The sequence below is a fragment of the Limanda limanda genome, chromosome 20 (genome assembly GCF_963576545.1).
Source record: "Limanda limanda chromosome 20, fLimLim1.1, whole genome shotgun sequence".
NCBI lineage: Eukaryota > Metazoa > Chordata > Actinopteri > Pleuronectiformes > Pleuronectidae > Limanda > Limanda limanda.
This window is the reverse complement of record NC_083655.1, coordinates 4,710,856-4,725,386: the sequence shown is the minus strand read 5'-3', so window position 1 is coordinate 4,725,386 and position 14,531 is coordinate 4,710,856. Positions and strand designations below refer to the sequence as shown.

Sequence of the window (14,531 nt, the reverse complement as noted above, 5' to 3'; positions counted from 1 at the left end):
CAGATGTGCTTCTTTTCCATTCTGCTCAATTTCCTCCCTGCCCACCCTTACTGTACCTCTCCTGATTCTAAATGGAGAAGGGCCCAGCGACCCTGGATGTAGACGCAGGGTCAGTCGGGACAGGGGGCCGGAGGAGGAGGAGCCATGTGGTCGCCCACTCATCCCTCGTGAACCTGACGACATACCTCAGACCTCTCCAGCGACTTCCTAGAACCAAAACTACTCAGCCAAAAAACCTTTTCCTCATTTTTACAGTGAGATATAACATCAACTCTCAAATCCTCACAAGAAAACCACTTTGAAATATAATGTATCTACATGTAAGCAGCATTTTAATTTATAAGCTGTTAAGATTGTACTAATTTAAACAACTTTATATGCTGTTGGGTCATTTTTATCTATATGCTACAGAGCGCTGGTCGCCAAGTTTATTAATATTGATCATATCTTGAGTCCAGATCCCACAACGTTAGACACTGTGCTTCCCTGAGACCTCAACAACACACATGCCAAGTGTGGTGCCAATAAAATGAACATTTCTCGAGATGTGTCTTCCATATACAGGCACAGAGATTCCTGGAAATAGAATTTGATGAACCTTCAAAGTAAAATGTCATTAAATCTGACAAATAAAGGAGCACGGAATGGAAAGTACCTCAACCCTGCCCTTCAAAACTTGAGAAAATGTAGTAAGTTACTTTCGTTGGAGGGAAACCTACGAACACACTGTATCTACAACCTGCACAGACTAAACTAAACAATCCAATTGTTTCTAACACATCCCTAGTGACACCACACACACCGAGCTACAGTAAACACACCAGTTCTGTACAGCAGCTCAAATTGGTCCACCTATGAAGCCATCCAGACAGAGAGGAAACAGAAGAAACAGAGAGGACATGAGAGGAGAAACAGAGCGTCACTCCACAGCAGCTTGTAGTGAAGCACGCAGGTCGTGTGAGGTCACAAACGCAGGAGCTACCTCTGTGAGCTCGTGAAGCTCGGGCTCTACGGGACCTCAGCCTTGGCTTTGGCCCTACGGACGGTGCCACACAGGAACCAGGGAAACCGTTTATTTCATATACACACAAACATATATCCTATGTAACGTGTTTGGATGGAAATTGATGGGATCTTCTTAAAAACTGTATGTAGCCATTCTACTTTAAAGGAAGGGTTGGTAGTTTGTTTTTGAAACACGTTTTATCTTATTTGGTCAAATCCTCTTTACACCCCGATAACAATTAATTGATATTATATATCATTTTATACAATAATATTGTTTTTTGCACACTCTGTCTACATATTCTTACACTCATAGTATATTATATTACCTATTGTATAGTCAAATACTTATATTCATATCTCTACTATATATCATATATTATATCATACTCTCTGTATATTCTTTGTATACATAAGTCTATATACACATATTTATACATGTGTACATGTTATAATTACTATTATTATATCACTATTACTATTATTATTATATATACTGTTGCTGCCATTATTACTATATACTGCTTTTATATTGGTATAATTAGTATCATATATAAATATGTATTATGTTATATTATATACTATATATACTGTACTATTCTTATATACTGTCTAACAATAACATTACCATCATATCATCAGTACTATTAACATCATCCTGCCACTGCACCTTATCTACCTATTTATCTTGTGTTTCTGTTTTTTATTCTTTCTACCTCTATATTTTTTATTTTATTCTATTGTATTCTTAATTTCCCTTCGGGGATGAATAAAGTACTCTATCTATCTATCTATCTATCTATCTATCTATCTATCTATCTATCTATCTATCTATCTATCTATCTATCTATCTATCTATCTATCTATCTATCTATAAAGTCGTATGCAAAAAGAAAATAGAAAAAGCGATTGTTTGGGGAGGTAGATTTCTCCTCTTTCCAGGATTACCAACCCTACCTTGAATAACACAAAATCAGCATTCAAAACAGGTCCGATGACACAATAAAACTGGACGTGAATGCAAGTGTGTTCCCATGATGCTTTGCAGGGTGTGACATGTACCTGCGGCCGCTGGCGTCCCTCAGCACAGCCGCCCCGGGGTCGACGGCCCGGGCCTCCAGCTCCTGCACCTCCTCCAGGAGAGACTTCCTCACCATGCGACGGGTGCTGTGGAGCAGAAACACGAAGGAAAGTCTGAGTGTTTCACTTTGCAGACGCGAGTGATTCATAATGTTAAGTGTGCGTAAGTGTTGACACAGACTCGCTATGAGTTATGTAAACGCTTTCGGTCGACTTAAAAAAGCCTCTGTATGGATTTCCCACGTATTTATGTTCGACGCGTTCTACTCACGCAGTCCAGGCGAAGTCTTTGAGTAAACAGGCAGTCGGCACCAGGATCAGGCCGAGCCAGAAGTGCGAGCACTGCATCACCCTGCCAGCCTGCAATGACAACACACAGCCTCCATTTACTTCTCTCCGGTATTAATTCAATTGAGCATTAAGTCATTTTTCTCGGCGGCGAACACAGAGGAACACGCGGTGAGACATTTGAGAGCACACAGAGCATAAGGAATCAGAGTGAGCCAAACCTGAATACCTCTGATGTTCGCCAAACACATTTAACAGCCGTCTCACACCCGGCGTCTGAGCCACAAACTGGATTTAACACAATATTCCCACAGTTGAAACACAACGATTCTCCAGCGAGTGTCCACACATCACCCCTACCTGTCTCTGCAGCTGCTCTCCCCGACCTTTGACCCTCAGCCTCCAGGGATTAATCACCCATCTAACCACTGTCTCAATTTGTCCGCCTGTCTCCCCCCCCGCCTCTCACTCCCACACGTCTCTTTCTCCTGTGGTTCCCTCTAATCTGGCTCTTTCACAACTTCTCTACATTATTACCGGCTCTATCTTCCCTTGCTTGTCCTCGCCTGATCCTGTTTTTCCCTTTATGACCCAATATCTCCCTTTTGGTTATCTGCACCGAGCTCTGCGGTGTTTCACAACCTCTGGTGTCTTCTTCTCTGGGTGTGAGCCTTTAAGTCAATAGTCGCAAAGCACTATATGCGCTATGACGTCCTTCACTGCAGGTTTATTGGCCGTAACGTTTGCTTCCTGTGTGCTGCGATCGGATCCAGAGATACAGAGATAATTTGGCTCCCAGAGGGAAGAGGCGACAGGGAAAATGAATCGGAAAAGCTTCAGGAAGATATCACCATAAGCAGCTGGAATCACCAGATGATCCGAGCTCACTCACGCAAGCACTTACTCTGTTAGTGACAACAGAGGAGGCAAAAGTACACACATTCTTTACTCAAGTAGAAGTACAGAGGCTTCTACTATTAAGTAAAAGTACTGATTCAAGCGGTTTACTCAAGAAAAAGTATAAAAGTACACCCTCTGACATGTTTAAAGTAAAGAAATCTTGTTTGTCATAGTTTGAAGACTATTTAACTTGAATCACCAATTCAACTTATTTCCTTGCAAGTGAAAGTGCAGATATGTGTTGAAATGTAGGGAGTAAAAGTAAAAGTCGTCAAAAAAAGAAATACTCAAGTACAGAAACCTGAAAAATGTACTGAAGTACAGTAACTAAGTGTTTGTACTTCATTACTTCCCACAAACGGACACTGAATATGTCACATGCTCTTCGTGCATTTGGAAGATGGAGTCAAGCTAAATAAATGTCTCTGCTCTGCTTTTACATCCACAGAAACAGATTGTTGGTCTCCGCCAAGTTACACTCGACACAAATCACACTCGACACAAATCACACGTAGCTGGACACACACATTAATTCTGACGTGTACAAATTTACACACAGGTTTTTCTAAGAACTCCGCAGCTATTTTCCATTATCCGGACCCCCGTGGACAGATGGGAATAAAGATAGCAGGAGTGTGGAGACGCGAGAGAGGTAATGGGGTAGTTAAGGGGGACGATGGAGGGCGGTGGGGGATGGTGGCCGAGGGTCTCGGACCCTTCCCCAGTTAGACCGAGCAGCTGCAGAGATATTTGACCGCATTCCTGATTTCTGACACAAATTGAATTAATGGGCCCGGGTGAGTTGAGACGGTCTGCCCACTCAGGGGGGCACCTCACCTCACCCCTGCCTTTATCCCCCCAACTCTGAAATGAGTCTCTCAATCAAGGGGTCTCCACGAGTGTTCCTCACCCCCCCACTGGACCCTCATCATCATCAGCAGCAGCAGCAGCAGCCCACCCTCTTGAGTCAACACCTCCGCAGAGGGCAGTAAAAGACCGGGGGGCTCGGGTGACACGCAGCAGGTGCGGGACGCCTGGTGAGAGGGGCAGCAGGCGCATAAATCTCCCCCCGGGGTTCCATCAGTTCCGACATGGAACACCCAAGAGGTGAGTCTCACAGGCGCCATGGAGTGGACAACGAGAACGAGGGAGGGGCAGGTGATGGAGGAAAGAGACGTGGAGCGGTAGGGGCTATTTTAACCCCTGTCACCCCCCCCCCCCCTGTTGCTGGAATGAGTGACACATGTCTGCTGGAGGGAGGACTTGCCTGGCCCAGCATGTCGGGGGCGATGGGGATGGAGGGCCAGATGGCCGAGTAGACGCCGAAGAAGACCATCCAGAGCGCCATGCTTCCCCAGACTGCCAGGTGGGAGAACTGCAGCGGAGAGAGAGAGAGAGAGAGGGATGCAAGAGAAGAGGGGGATAGATTAAGACACAGAAGAGAGAGACAGCGTGAGGTCACATAGTTCACATACAGCTCGTCCGGATATAGACAACCTTTCCCTCCCTCCGTCCCCGGTCTTCATCCCGCTGTCTGTGATGTGTGTAAGTGACACTGTGTGAATTCCACTGGGTCCTGCTTCATTACTGCCAGGCTGTTGTGTGGACAGCTGAACGCACAAAGGTGTCGGAGCCCTTCTGTCCATCCGGCCAATCTATCTCTATCTCTATCTCTCTCTCTCTCTCTCTCGCCCTCCCCCCCCCGACAGCAGCGGTGAGCAAAACCATGTCAAAGGCCGAGCTACTGTCGCTTTCAGCTCCACACACATCTGACTGGATTTTGATACACAAAGTGTGAAACAAATGTTTTGGTCAGATTCTTCCACCGTGATCTCTATAAACAGATTCTGGGCCGAGGGACAAGATTTGGGGGGATTTGTTTAACGTTGGTGTCCCACATGTAAACAGAGGGGAAGAGAGGCTGGAGACATTGAGCAGAATGCATCTTCTGAATTCATCTGCAGACAGCTGTTAGTAAGAATTAGACAAAATGCCGTCGGGACCTAGAACACCCAAAAAAGTGAGATTATTTATAAATTATTCGGACTGTTAACAGTGTGTACGGTGTCTTTTATTCATATTATTATATTATTTGACGTCTCTAATTCAAAATGTTGAGAATAACCAGATCGATGAGTCTAAATAATCTGCATGACTTGAATATACCATTGTTCGATAGGGAACAGTGCACGCGTGCTTTTAATCAAATCTGTTTCAATCTTAAATATATGTATATATATATATATATATATATGTATGTACGTGATATTTATTTTACCGTATTCTGATGAGCTTTTCTCCTTTGCTGTGCTTTTGCTGAGCAGGAACAATTTCAATCACTCTTTACAAGATGAATCTATTTTATATGTAAAAAAAACCTTCACTTTACAACCTTTGTTATTTCAAAAATATTTGGAAATGTTTAAAGTTTGATAATTAGTGGATACAGTTGAATATTGCACAACAGGGCAATGGAAAAAATAGCTGTGTGGAAGAAGAGCTGCATGTAACTACGGTATGAGAAACCTCTGCCACAACATCAAGGTAAACCACATCGTTCCTATGACGATAAAGCATTTAGACCACGTTTCATGAACCCCCTCCCCCCCCTCTTTATTTATCAACAGCTGAGTGAAATGCACCACGTGTTGTGTGGCTTATTAGAGTGTGTTAATGTTCCTTACCCTGGTCCAAGCTGTGGTCTCCATTCCAGCTTTCAGACACACTGTAACAACCACATACTACACACACACACACGCACAAATACACACACACACACAAACACACACACGCACACAAGGGAGAGGAGAGGAGAAAACACAACAGAGAAACAAGATTAGTATACTGGCGACTGTGGTGATAATAAACATTAATGTTTTATAGTTAACTCAGTCATGTCTGGTGAAATAATCAGGACCCCCACAGCCCCTGGTAGCCTACACACACACCCACACACACACACACACACACACACACACACAACAAATAAACCCCTCTGACATTCACATGACACTGCAGGGAGTAAACTGATAACAGACATCGAGATGGAGAAGTGAACGGAGAGAAGAGATAGATGAGGAGGAGAGGAGCCAGGCTGGCTAGACAGGACTGGACTGAGTGGAGACTCTGAGCGGCTACACAACGCTGGTGTGTACACAAACACTGTGTGCATTCAAAAATATAAACACAACTATCTGCCAAAAGACACAAGAGTTCAAATATAACACACAAGTAAGACGCTCACCGTGTAGACCATGTTCCCGACGAACAGGTAGTCGTTTCCCTGACCGTTGGGGAAGGGCGAGTCTGTGTGAGAAAACGCACAAACAAACAATATAAGTGTGACACAATACACAATTATTACACGTTATTACTGCGATGAGTTACTCACCGTGCTCTAACATTTTGAGCGGAAACCAAAAGAGGATAATTGAATGGATCAGTGCGTTGATGCAGTGTCCCCAGAACACCTGAAGGACAAGAGAAAAAAAAACACATTTATACCCCACAATCACACAAAAACTGCAAAACACACAACTTCAACTTACTTTTTGCTACCAAGAGCTCCCTCCTGTACTGCACACACTTGCACACACACACTCCAAAATGAAAGACTTCCTTATTCTGGCCCTATGAATCTCATTAGTGGTCGCCATGGAAACACCCCAGTCTCCACACCACGTGTTTACTCGCCGGCGTCCCAAACAAACAGCAGGCATCACTCGTCAGCCCCCCCGACGAGCCGCGGCGTGTGACGGGTCGGACGCAGAGTGCGAAGATGACAGATTTAAATTGAACTGTCAGACGCAGCACTCGGCTTGTTTGTTTGTTTGTGTGTGTGTCGGTGAACGCAGACTGTACAACGTGTGTGTGCCTGTACCTTGGTGTTGAAGCCCTCGGCATTCTGGGTAATGCGGTAGAGCTGCGGGAATCGGAGCATGTTCTGCTGGCTGCACGGCCGGTCGAATATCCCCAACGTGAAGGGAGGCAGTGCAGTAAATATCTGGATCACACAAATACACACACATAAGTGACACATAATACACAGACACGTGTACTTCTACTAACTGGACAACGCTCATATCGCACAACATCTACTACAACTACGTCTACTTTAATCCTGGTTTAAAAATGGACGTTTGAACTTTGAAGAACTTTGAGAAGATTGCGTTGAAAAATTGCGTTGTTTTGTTGTCTGGACAGTTTGTCTTTGACGTGTGAGGAACTCTCTCTCTCCCTCTCTCTCTCCCTCTCTCTCTCCCTCCCTCTCTCTGTCTCTCTCCCTCCCTCCCACTCTCTCTCTCCCTCTTCCTCCCTCTCTCTCTCTCTCCCTCTCTCTCTCCCTCTCTCCATCTCTCTCTCTCCCTCTCTCTCCCCCTCCCTCTCTCCCCCTCCCTCTCTCTCTCCCTCCCTCTCTCTCTGTCTCTCTCCCTCTCTCTATCCCTCCCTCCCACTCTCTCTCTCCCTCCCTCTCTCTCTCTCCCTCTCTCCCCCTCTCTCCATCTCTCTCTCCATATCTCTCTCCCTCTCTCCCTCCCTCCCACTCTCTCTCTCCCTCTCCCTCCCTCCATCTCTCTCTCTCCATCTCCCTCTCTCCCTCTCTCTCTCCCTGTCTCTCTCCCTCTCTCTGTCTCTCTCCCTCTCTCTCTCCCTCCCTCCCACTCTCTCTCTCCCTCTCCCTCCCCCTCTCTCTCCCTCCATCTCTCTCTCCCTCTCTCCATCTCCCTCTCTCCCTCTCTCTCTCCCTCTCTCTGTCTCTCTCCCTCTCTCTCCCTCCCTCCCACTCTCTCTCCCTCTCTCTCTCACCCTCTCTCTCTCTCTCTCTGCCTCCCTCTCTCCCTCCCTCTCCCTCCATCCCTCTCTCCCTCTCTCCTTCTCTCCCTCCCTCCCACTCTCTCTCCCTCTCTCTCTCTCTCTCTCTCAACACAGCGGGAGCTTGTTCGGGTCAGACACGTTCACAGCAATATTAAAATGTCTGGAACATTCATGTTAGGGCTGCACATCACACGTGTACGACTCCTCTTTTGAGATATTTGTGTTCTTACAGTTGTGCGTACGTCATGTTCAAAACGCTTTAATCAACATGTCCACTCGCTCACTGTGAATTTTCCAGACATTCTCTTACGTTTTTCTCACATGGGCTCACTCTGATATTTTCCCCACACTTTGCTAGAAGGCCGACAGGAAAAGTTCCTGAAAATGTCCAGATTAACTGGCTCTGATATTTGCATTCTAACATTCAGACTCTCTGGAAACATTTCAGTGCATGTCTGAAAACAGCCATAGAGACACACTCTCTCAGACACACACGTGTACAAATGTCTGCGTAGAGAGCAGTGATAAGAAAGTAGAGTGAGATTGATCAGGAGATAGGTGGAGAGCAAGAGAGAGGGGTGATGAATGTCAAGCAGGCGGAGGGGGGGGAGGGGGGAGATAAAGTTGAGAAAAGGAGAAGAGTGAAAGAGAGAGGTAGTTTGAGAGGGAGTAGAGACGTAAAACTCACCACATTGTAGAGGCCTATACACCAGCGCTCAAACAGGATCTGCCCCGAGAAGCCGTTCACAAAGGCGAACCAGAGCTGGGACACAAAGAGAGGGATGAGAGGGGGATGAGAGGAACAATAGCGGAGGGTAAATCTGCCTTTAGGGATACAATGATAGTGGAAACAGTGCAGAGAGATGGACACATTTATGCCGCTGGTACATATACACATGTAGTAGAGCACTTCAAGCATTGCAGAGCATGAAGAATCCATAAATCCTGCACACTCCTCATCACCTGAGCTCATTTGATTTAGTAGATTCAGGCTAAATCCGTTTTCCGTAGCAGAGCTGATGTGTTATCAAAATGATGAAGCATCAGCTCTGCTCTGGAAAGTAGATGTAGCGTCCAGTTTGGAAACTCTGCCGACCTCGTTTGAGTTTGAAAACTTCGTGGCAGATGTTTCAGTCTGAAACAGAGATGTTTTAAAATTATGACACTCACAACCCTTTGCTGATTGGGTCGTGTTGGTCATGATGGAACTTTTGCTGAGTCGTAATGCTCCTATCTAGGGTTGCAAAATTCCGGGAATATTCAAAGCTGGAAACTTTCCATGGGAATTAACGGGAATTAACGGGAATAAACTGGAAATGTTGTGGGTAATTTATACTAACTGTATTTACCTTGTCATATACAGACATAAATATAAACATTTTGTTTTGTCATAGGCTGATTTGAGCCCTGAGGAAACTTTGGGCACTTGACTATATGCTTCTGCATCGTTGTGTCATTCTTAACGTCTTTGCACAGTATTTGCAAATGAACACAGCCTTTCCTTCTACATTGGATGGGGTGAAATGTCTCCACACATGAGATAGTGCAAGTGGCATTGTTCATTAGATAAGATGAGAAAAAAGTTTGTAAAGAAACACTAATGCAATGCCAGAGATATAAATATTTAGCCAAACAATTGGAATCATCTGTAAACATATTTTACAATTGATGGATAAATGAATGGAAATAGGCTAGATGGACAGATGAACAATCCTCAATCAGCATGCTAATATGTTTTCCCCAGTAATATCATCGAAACTTACCTGACTAGCCAAAACACTTGTCTGGACAAAAATCGTTTTATTTTGAATGAGACCATAGACGTATGGATGTTGCTTCAATCAGTAGATGATGAGGTGAGATTCTGGTGCCTGCTGGGAAGTTTTAACAATCTCTGACTTAAACATGTGTGATTCTAGGACAGACTGAGATCAGATTTCATTCCAATGATGTTGCTCAAACACATAACAGGAGTTTCATGTCATCCTTGTGAGGAAACCTCTGGAATAAAAGCAGCAAACATCCCCTCGGCCTCAGAGAGCAGCAGCGTTGATAGGAATCGTTTGAGGCAGAGAGGAGACGAAGGTCCGACTTGTTTAAAAAAGTCCTTCCAGCGAATCATGATTTGGCAACGACTTATCGATTTTACAATATAAAAATATGCTGGTTGCACTTCCTGTGGCTCCATTAAAACCACTGAGCGTGACGTTTTAAAAGCATTCCTCACGCAGCTTCAGGCTGCCTCTGAAACCACAGTCTGACTCTGCAGAGCTTAATTTACCCCAAACACAATGCCTAAATGTGACTGTGGCCCAGGGGAAACCTTCATTAACGCCTTGTTTACACACACACACACACAGACACACACACACACACACACACACACAGCTGTGGAGCAGACACAGGCTGATCTGAGGGCCGATAGAGAAAATGTTTGGGGCCACTGGTGGGAGTTGTGGCATTCCTGGGGCATACAGTGGAGCCTCCAGCCTAGGGGTGAGGTCAGATACACAAAATAACACTCTCTCACACACAGAGACACACACACACCCATCCCCCTTATTCTGTCTCCTCTAAGTGGACAGAGACAGTCTCTAACCTTTGGCCTAGAGTGCTCTGCAGGGAGCCAATCATGTGAGATAATCACAGAAACACACACACACACTGGGGTGAAGTGAGCGGGACAGTGGGCAACAGGCTGCAGCTCCCATGAGGACCTGCACCTGCTGGCATCCTTAATGTCAGACAGAGGGTGAGGGGAGGGTGGAGCACAGCTGACAAATACCCCCCATTACAGACAGGCAGGCATCACACACACACACACACACACACACACACACACACACACACACTCACACACACACACACTGACACACTCACACGTCGACCCTTGGAGCCAAGGTCTCATCGCTGCTGATCTACAACACACGTTTTTTCTGTGCAGTGTGTGTGTGTGTGTGTGTGTGTTAGTGTAGGTGTGTGTGTATGTTAGTGTAGGTGTGTGTGTGTGTGTGTTAGTGTGTGTGTGTGTGTGTGTGTGTGAGAGAGTAAAAGAGACAGAAAGCAGACACCAGAAGGGCACCTCGTCCATCACTGTCCGCCACGTCGACAAACAGCTGCAAAACATCTCTGTTAATGTAACAGTGTGCGTAAGCCTGTGTGTGTGTGTGTGTGTGTGTGTGTGTGTGAAACAAAGAGCATGTGGTGGCAGAAATCTCACCTCTATAATGTAGAGGACCACGTTCTTATAGAAACAGTAGAGGATGCACTTGGTGACCCGGTTGTAGCTCCACGCCCCGTGGACCAATAGCAGCTTCTCAAGGTAACAGAACTGCCAATCAGAGAGAGGGAGAGAGAAACACTTAAATACCGGCATAGATACAAAGATGAACAAAGTAATGATAAGAGACAGAAAGTGGCATGAAGAATGTCAGAGGGAGAGAAGGAGAGAGCTGAGGGGAGACGAGCCTCACTGAGAGAGATAAGTTGTGCAAGATGCCCGGAGGTGAAGAGATAAAGTAAAACAGTGAAAGTGACAGAAAACCTCGGAGTGAGAGACAGACAGAGAGAGAGAAGACTCATGATCCCTCAGGTTGTTTCAGCCTAATCACATCTCCATTGAGTCACCATAATGAGCCATGTAGATAAGAGACAAACAACAATCATTTATCTATTGCAGATCCACGAAAGTCTCCTATCATAGTTTAAAGTGACGTCTTCAAATTGCTTGTTTTGTCTGAGCAAAGATATTCAATTAACAAAGATATAAAAGAGAGAAAAGGAGTAAATCCATTAGAGAGAATGTTTTCCTCTGATAAGTGAACTGAACCACAGACTGTAAATAAAGATGGACGAGGCGTCTCCACTTGCTCACAGTTTGTATTGACAACATGATATGTGAGTGGCCCCTGTAAACAAACTCTCCTTTGAGTTGTCCCCCTGAAGGAAGGTCAAAGGTCGGGATTAACTGAACAGTGAGCAGGTGAGGATTCAGTGTCTTGCCCTAAAGACACGTCAGCAGGACGGGCCATAGACATATATAAGGCTAGATTCCTCGGCCAATGGAGTCGAACGTCACCACATGGCGGCCATCTTGCTGCAGGCGGCTCGCTCACCCATAACATTGTGGTGTTGTAGTGGTGCGTACTTTTTAAATAACCATAACTTGCTCCATTTTCAACCGATTTTTAAACTGTTTGGTTTGTTATAAACGTCAGAGATGTAGCTATGACACTGCATAAATTATTAAATTGTTTAGAAAAATAACATAATTATTCATAAGTATGCAGTGTCATAGCTACATCTCTGACGTTTATAACAAACCAGACAGTTTAAAAATCGGTTGAAAATTGAGCAAGTTATGGTTATTTACCACTACCAACACAATGTTATGGGTGAGCGAGCCGCCTGCAGCAAGATGGCCGCCATGTGGTGACGTTCGACTCTGTTGGCCGGCAACGCGGCCGAGACATCTAGTGTTTATATATGATATCTATGGGGTGGGCAACCAAACACGGATCCATTATCTACGCTCATGGCTCCGCGATTCGTCGGTAGCCCACCTGTGCTATGGAGTAGTCAGAGGAGTTGGTGGCCTGCATGCCCTCGTTGCCGCTGATGCCCACTCCGACGTGAGCCGTCTGTATCATGCCCACGTCGTTGGCGCCGTCCCCTATCGCCAGCGTGATGGCCTTCACGTGTTTCTTCACCATGTCCACGATCTCGGACTTCTGCAGCGGAGACACTCTGAGGAGAGAGCAGAAAGAAATTCATTGGAGATGGTTGGTTCATGTTGAATTCATGGCGCTGTCGGGTTTTAGGGGGTAGAGGGGAACATGGGAAGCAAATAGCAGTCATAAGGAAAGAAAGAATTAAGTGGAGGAAGTTAAGAATGAGAAGGAGTTGACAGAGAGAGACAGATAAAGGGCTGGACCAGCTCTGTTTACTGCTCTTCACCTGGAATCAGGAAACAATGATTCACTGTTCTGCTGAAAAGACTGAGAAGCTCACGTTTGATGTGTTTATGCATGTGTGTGTGCTCGCCTGTATACGTGTGCGTGTGTGTGTGTGTGAGAGTGTGTGTGTCGGGGGAGCTTCCAGTGGTACTCCACCCTCTTGACCCGTATCACTGATCCTCTGTCTATAACCGGTTCTGTCTCTCCGCCAACAATGGACGACCGAGGGAGTCTCGATTACAGATGCTTCCCCTCAGGGCCGCTGAGAGTTGATGGCGAGGCGCTTTCTGAAGCACTATGGGTATTATTCCTTTACACTTAATGGAGTCATGTGTTGCGTCTCTGAAATGACACCCTCCACCCCATGCTGCCCCCCCCCCTGTGGTTCTCTGCTTGGATGTACTCCCTGTTTCTTGGCTCCGTTTGCCACAGATGGAAGTCGTGATGTGTTTTTGATTTGTGTGCTGGAGATGAATATTTAAAAAATCTGAAGAAGAAAATGTTTGAAAGTGTCAACCATCAACCTGATTGTGTATGTATGTATGTTTATTTTTACATGGATGTATATGTGTATGTATATATATATATATACATACATGTGTAAGGATGTATGTTGCAGTGCTCATTGTTAGTTTGGGGTGGGACTTTTTGGTTTTGTTTGTTTTGTTGCCCGTTTTGTTATTCTAATGTTTGTACTCATAAAACGGTAAAAAAACAATAAAAAGAGTATCTAAAAAAAAAAAAAGTGTCAACCATGATGGCGTTAGTCCTGCACGCGTAAATCTGAATTCATGTGTGATCCAGGACTTTTTTTGATGCTATAAAAGCTTTGTGGACTCTGGAAGAATGCCTTAAATCACGGTGTTCAATATTTTGGCTTCATTACTGGAAAGTGGGAGGAAGTGGTGACCCATTGTTTTATATGAAGTCCGTGGTTCAAACCCCTGTTTGGTCAACGCCTTTCTGTGCTGTTGTCACGTCCCACCAGTGCCAGTGTGGAAGTGTTCTCCAGGAACCTCGTCCAAACACATGCGGGTTAATTTAGTTGTCACCTCTAAATTGCCCGTGGGTGTGAATGTGAGCCCGTATGGCAGGTTTATGACAGACTGGTGACTGGTGACCTGTCCATGGAAGACTCCGCCTCTCGCCTGATGTCAGTTGAGATTAGGAACAATCACCCTTAACTGGTCCAGATCTTCGTAGGAGGTTGTGAGAGGAAAACTCCAACCGCACTACGTGTTTACATTCTTAAATGTTGCATTCTTGACCCACGGACGACCACTGAATTTGCCTCCATCTCTGTTTTCACAACACGCTCTGCATGAGGAGGCGTTCTCCTCTAGCAGTTCACTGTCATTCACATGCACAGAGCTCACAACCTGTGGTGAAATCCAACACTGCAAATCGACAAAGGGAGAAAACCGACACTGGAACAGGGATTTAACTTGTACAACACAGAAAAGTTAGACTTCTCAAAGTACAGGACAG

The 14,531-nt window shown here is 45.3% G+C and overlaps 1 protein-coding gene across 2 annotated transcripts in view; it reads right to left on the bottom strand.

Moving 5' to 3' along the window:
• The window catches only part of atp8a2 (ATPase phospholipid transporting 8A2), a 47,298-nt gene that overhangs the window by 2,874 nt on the left and 29,893 nt on the right, over positions 1–14,531 (bottom strand). For both annotated transcript variants that reach the window (XM_061093561.1, XM_061093562.1), the window contains exons 25-34: positions 12,651–12,834; positions 11,309–11,419; positions 8,777–8,851; positions 7,154–7,276; positions 6,665–6,743; positions 6,518–6,579; positions 5,958–6,014; positions 4,541–4,648; positions 2,357–2,445; positions 2,068–2,172 (exon numbers count right to left, since the gene is read on the bottom strand). In XM_061093561.1, the coding sequence (XP_060949544.1) occupies positions 2,068–2,172; positions 2,357–2,445; positions 4,541–4,648; positions 5,958–6,014; positions 6,518–6,579; positions 6,665–6,743; positions 7,154–7,276; positions 8,777–8,851; positions 11,309–11,419; positions 12,651–12,834 (993 nt within the window). The remainder of the gene's footprint in view (positions 1–2,067; positions 2,173–2,356; positions 2,446–4,540; positions 4,649–5,957; positions 6,015–6,517; positions 6,580–6,664; positions 6,744–7,153; positions 7,277–8,776; positions 8,852–11,308; positions 11,420–12,650; positions 12,835–14,531) is intronic.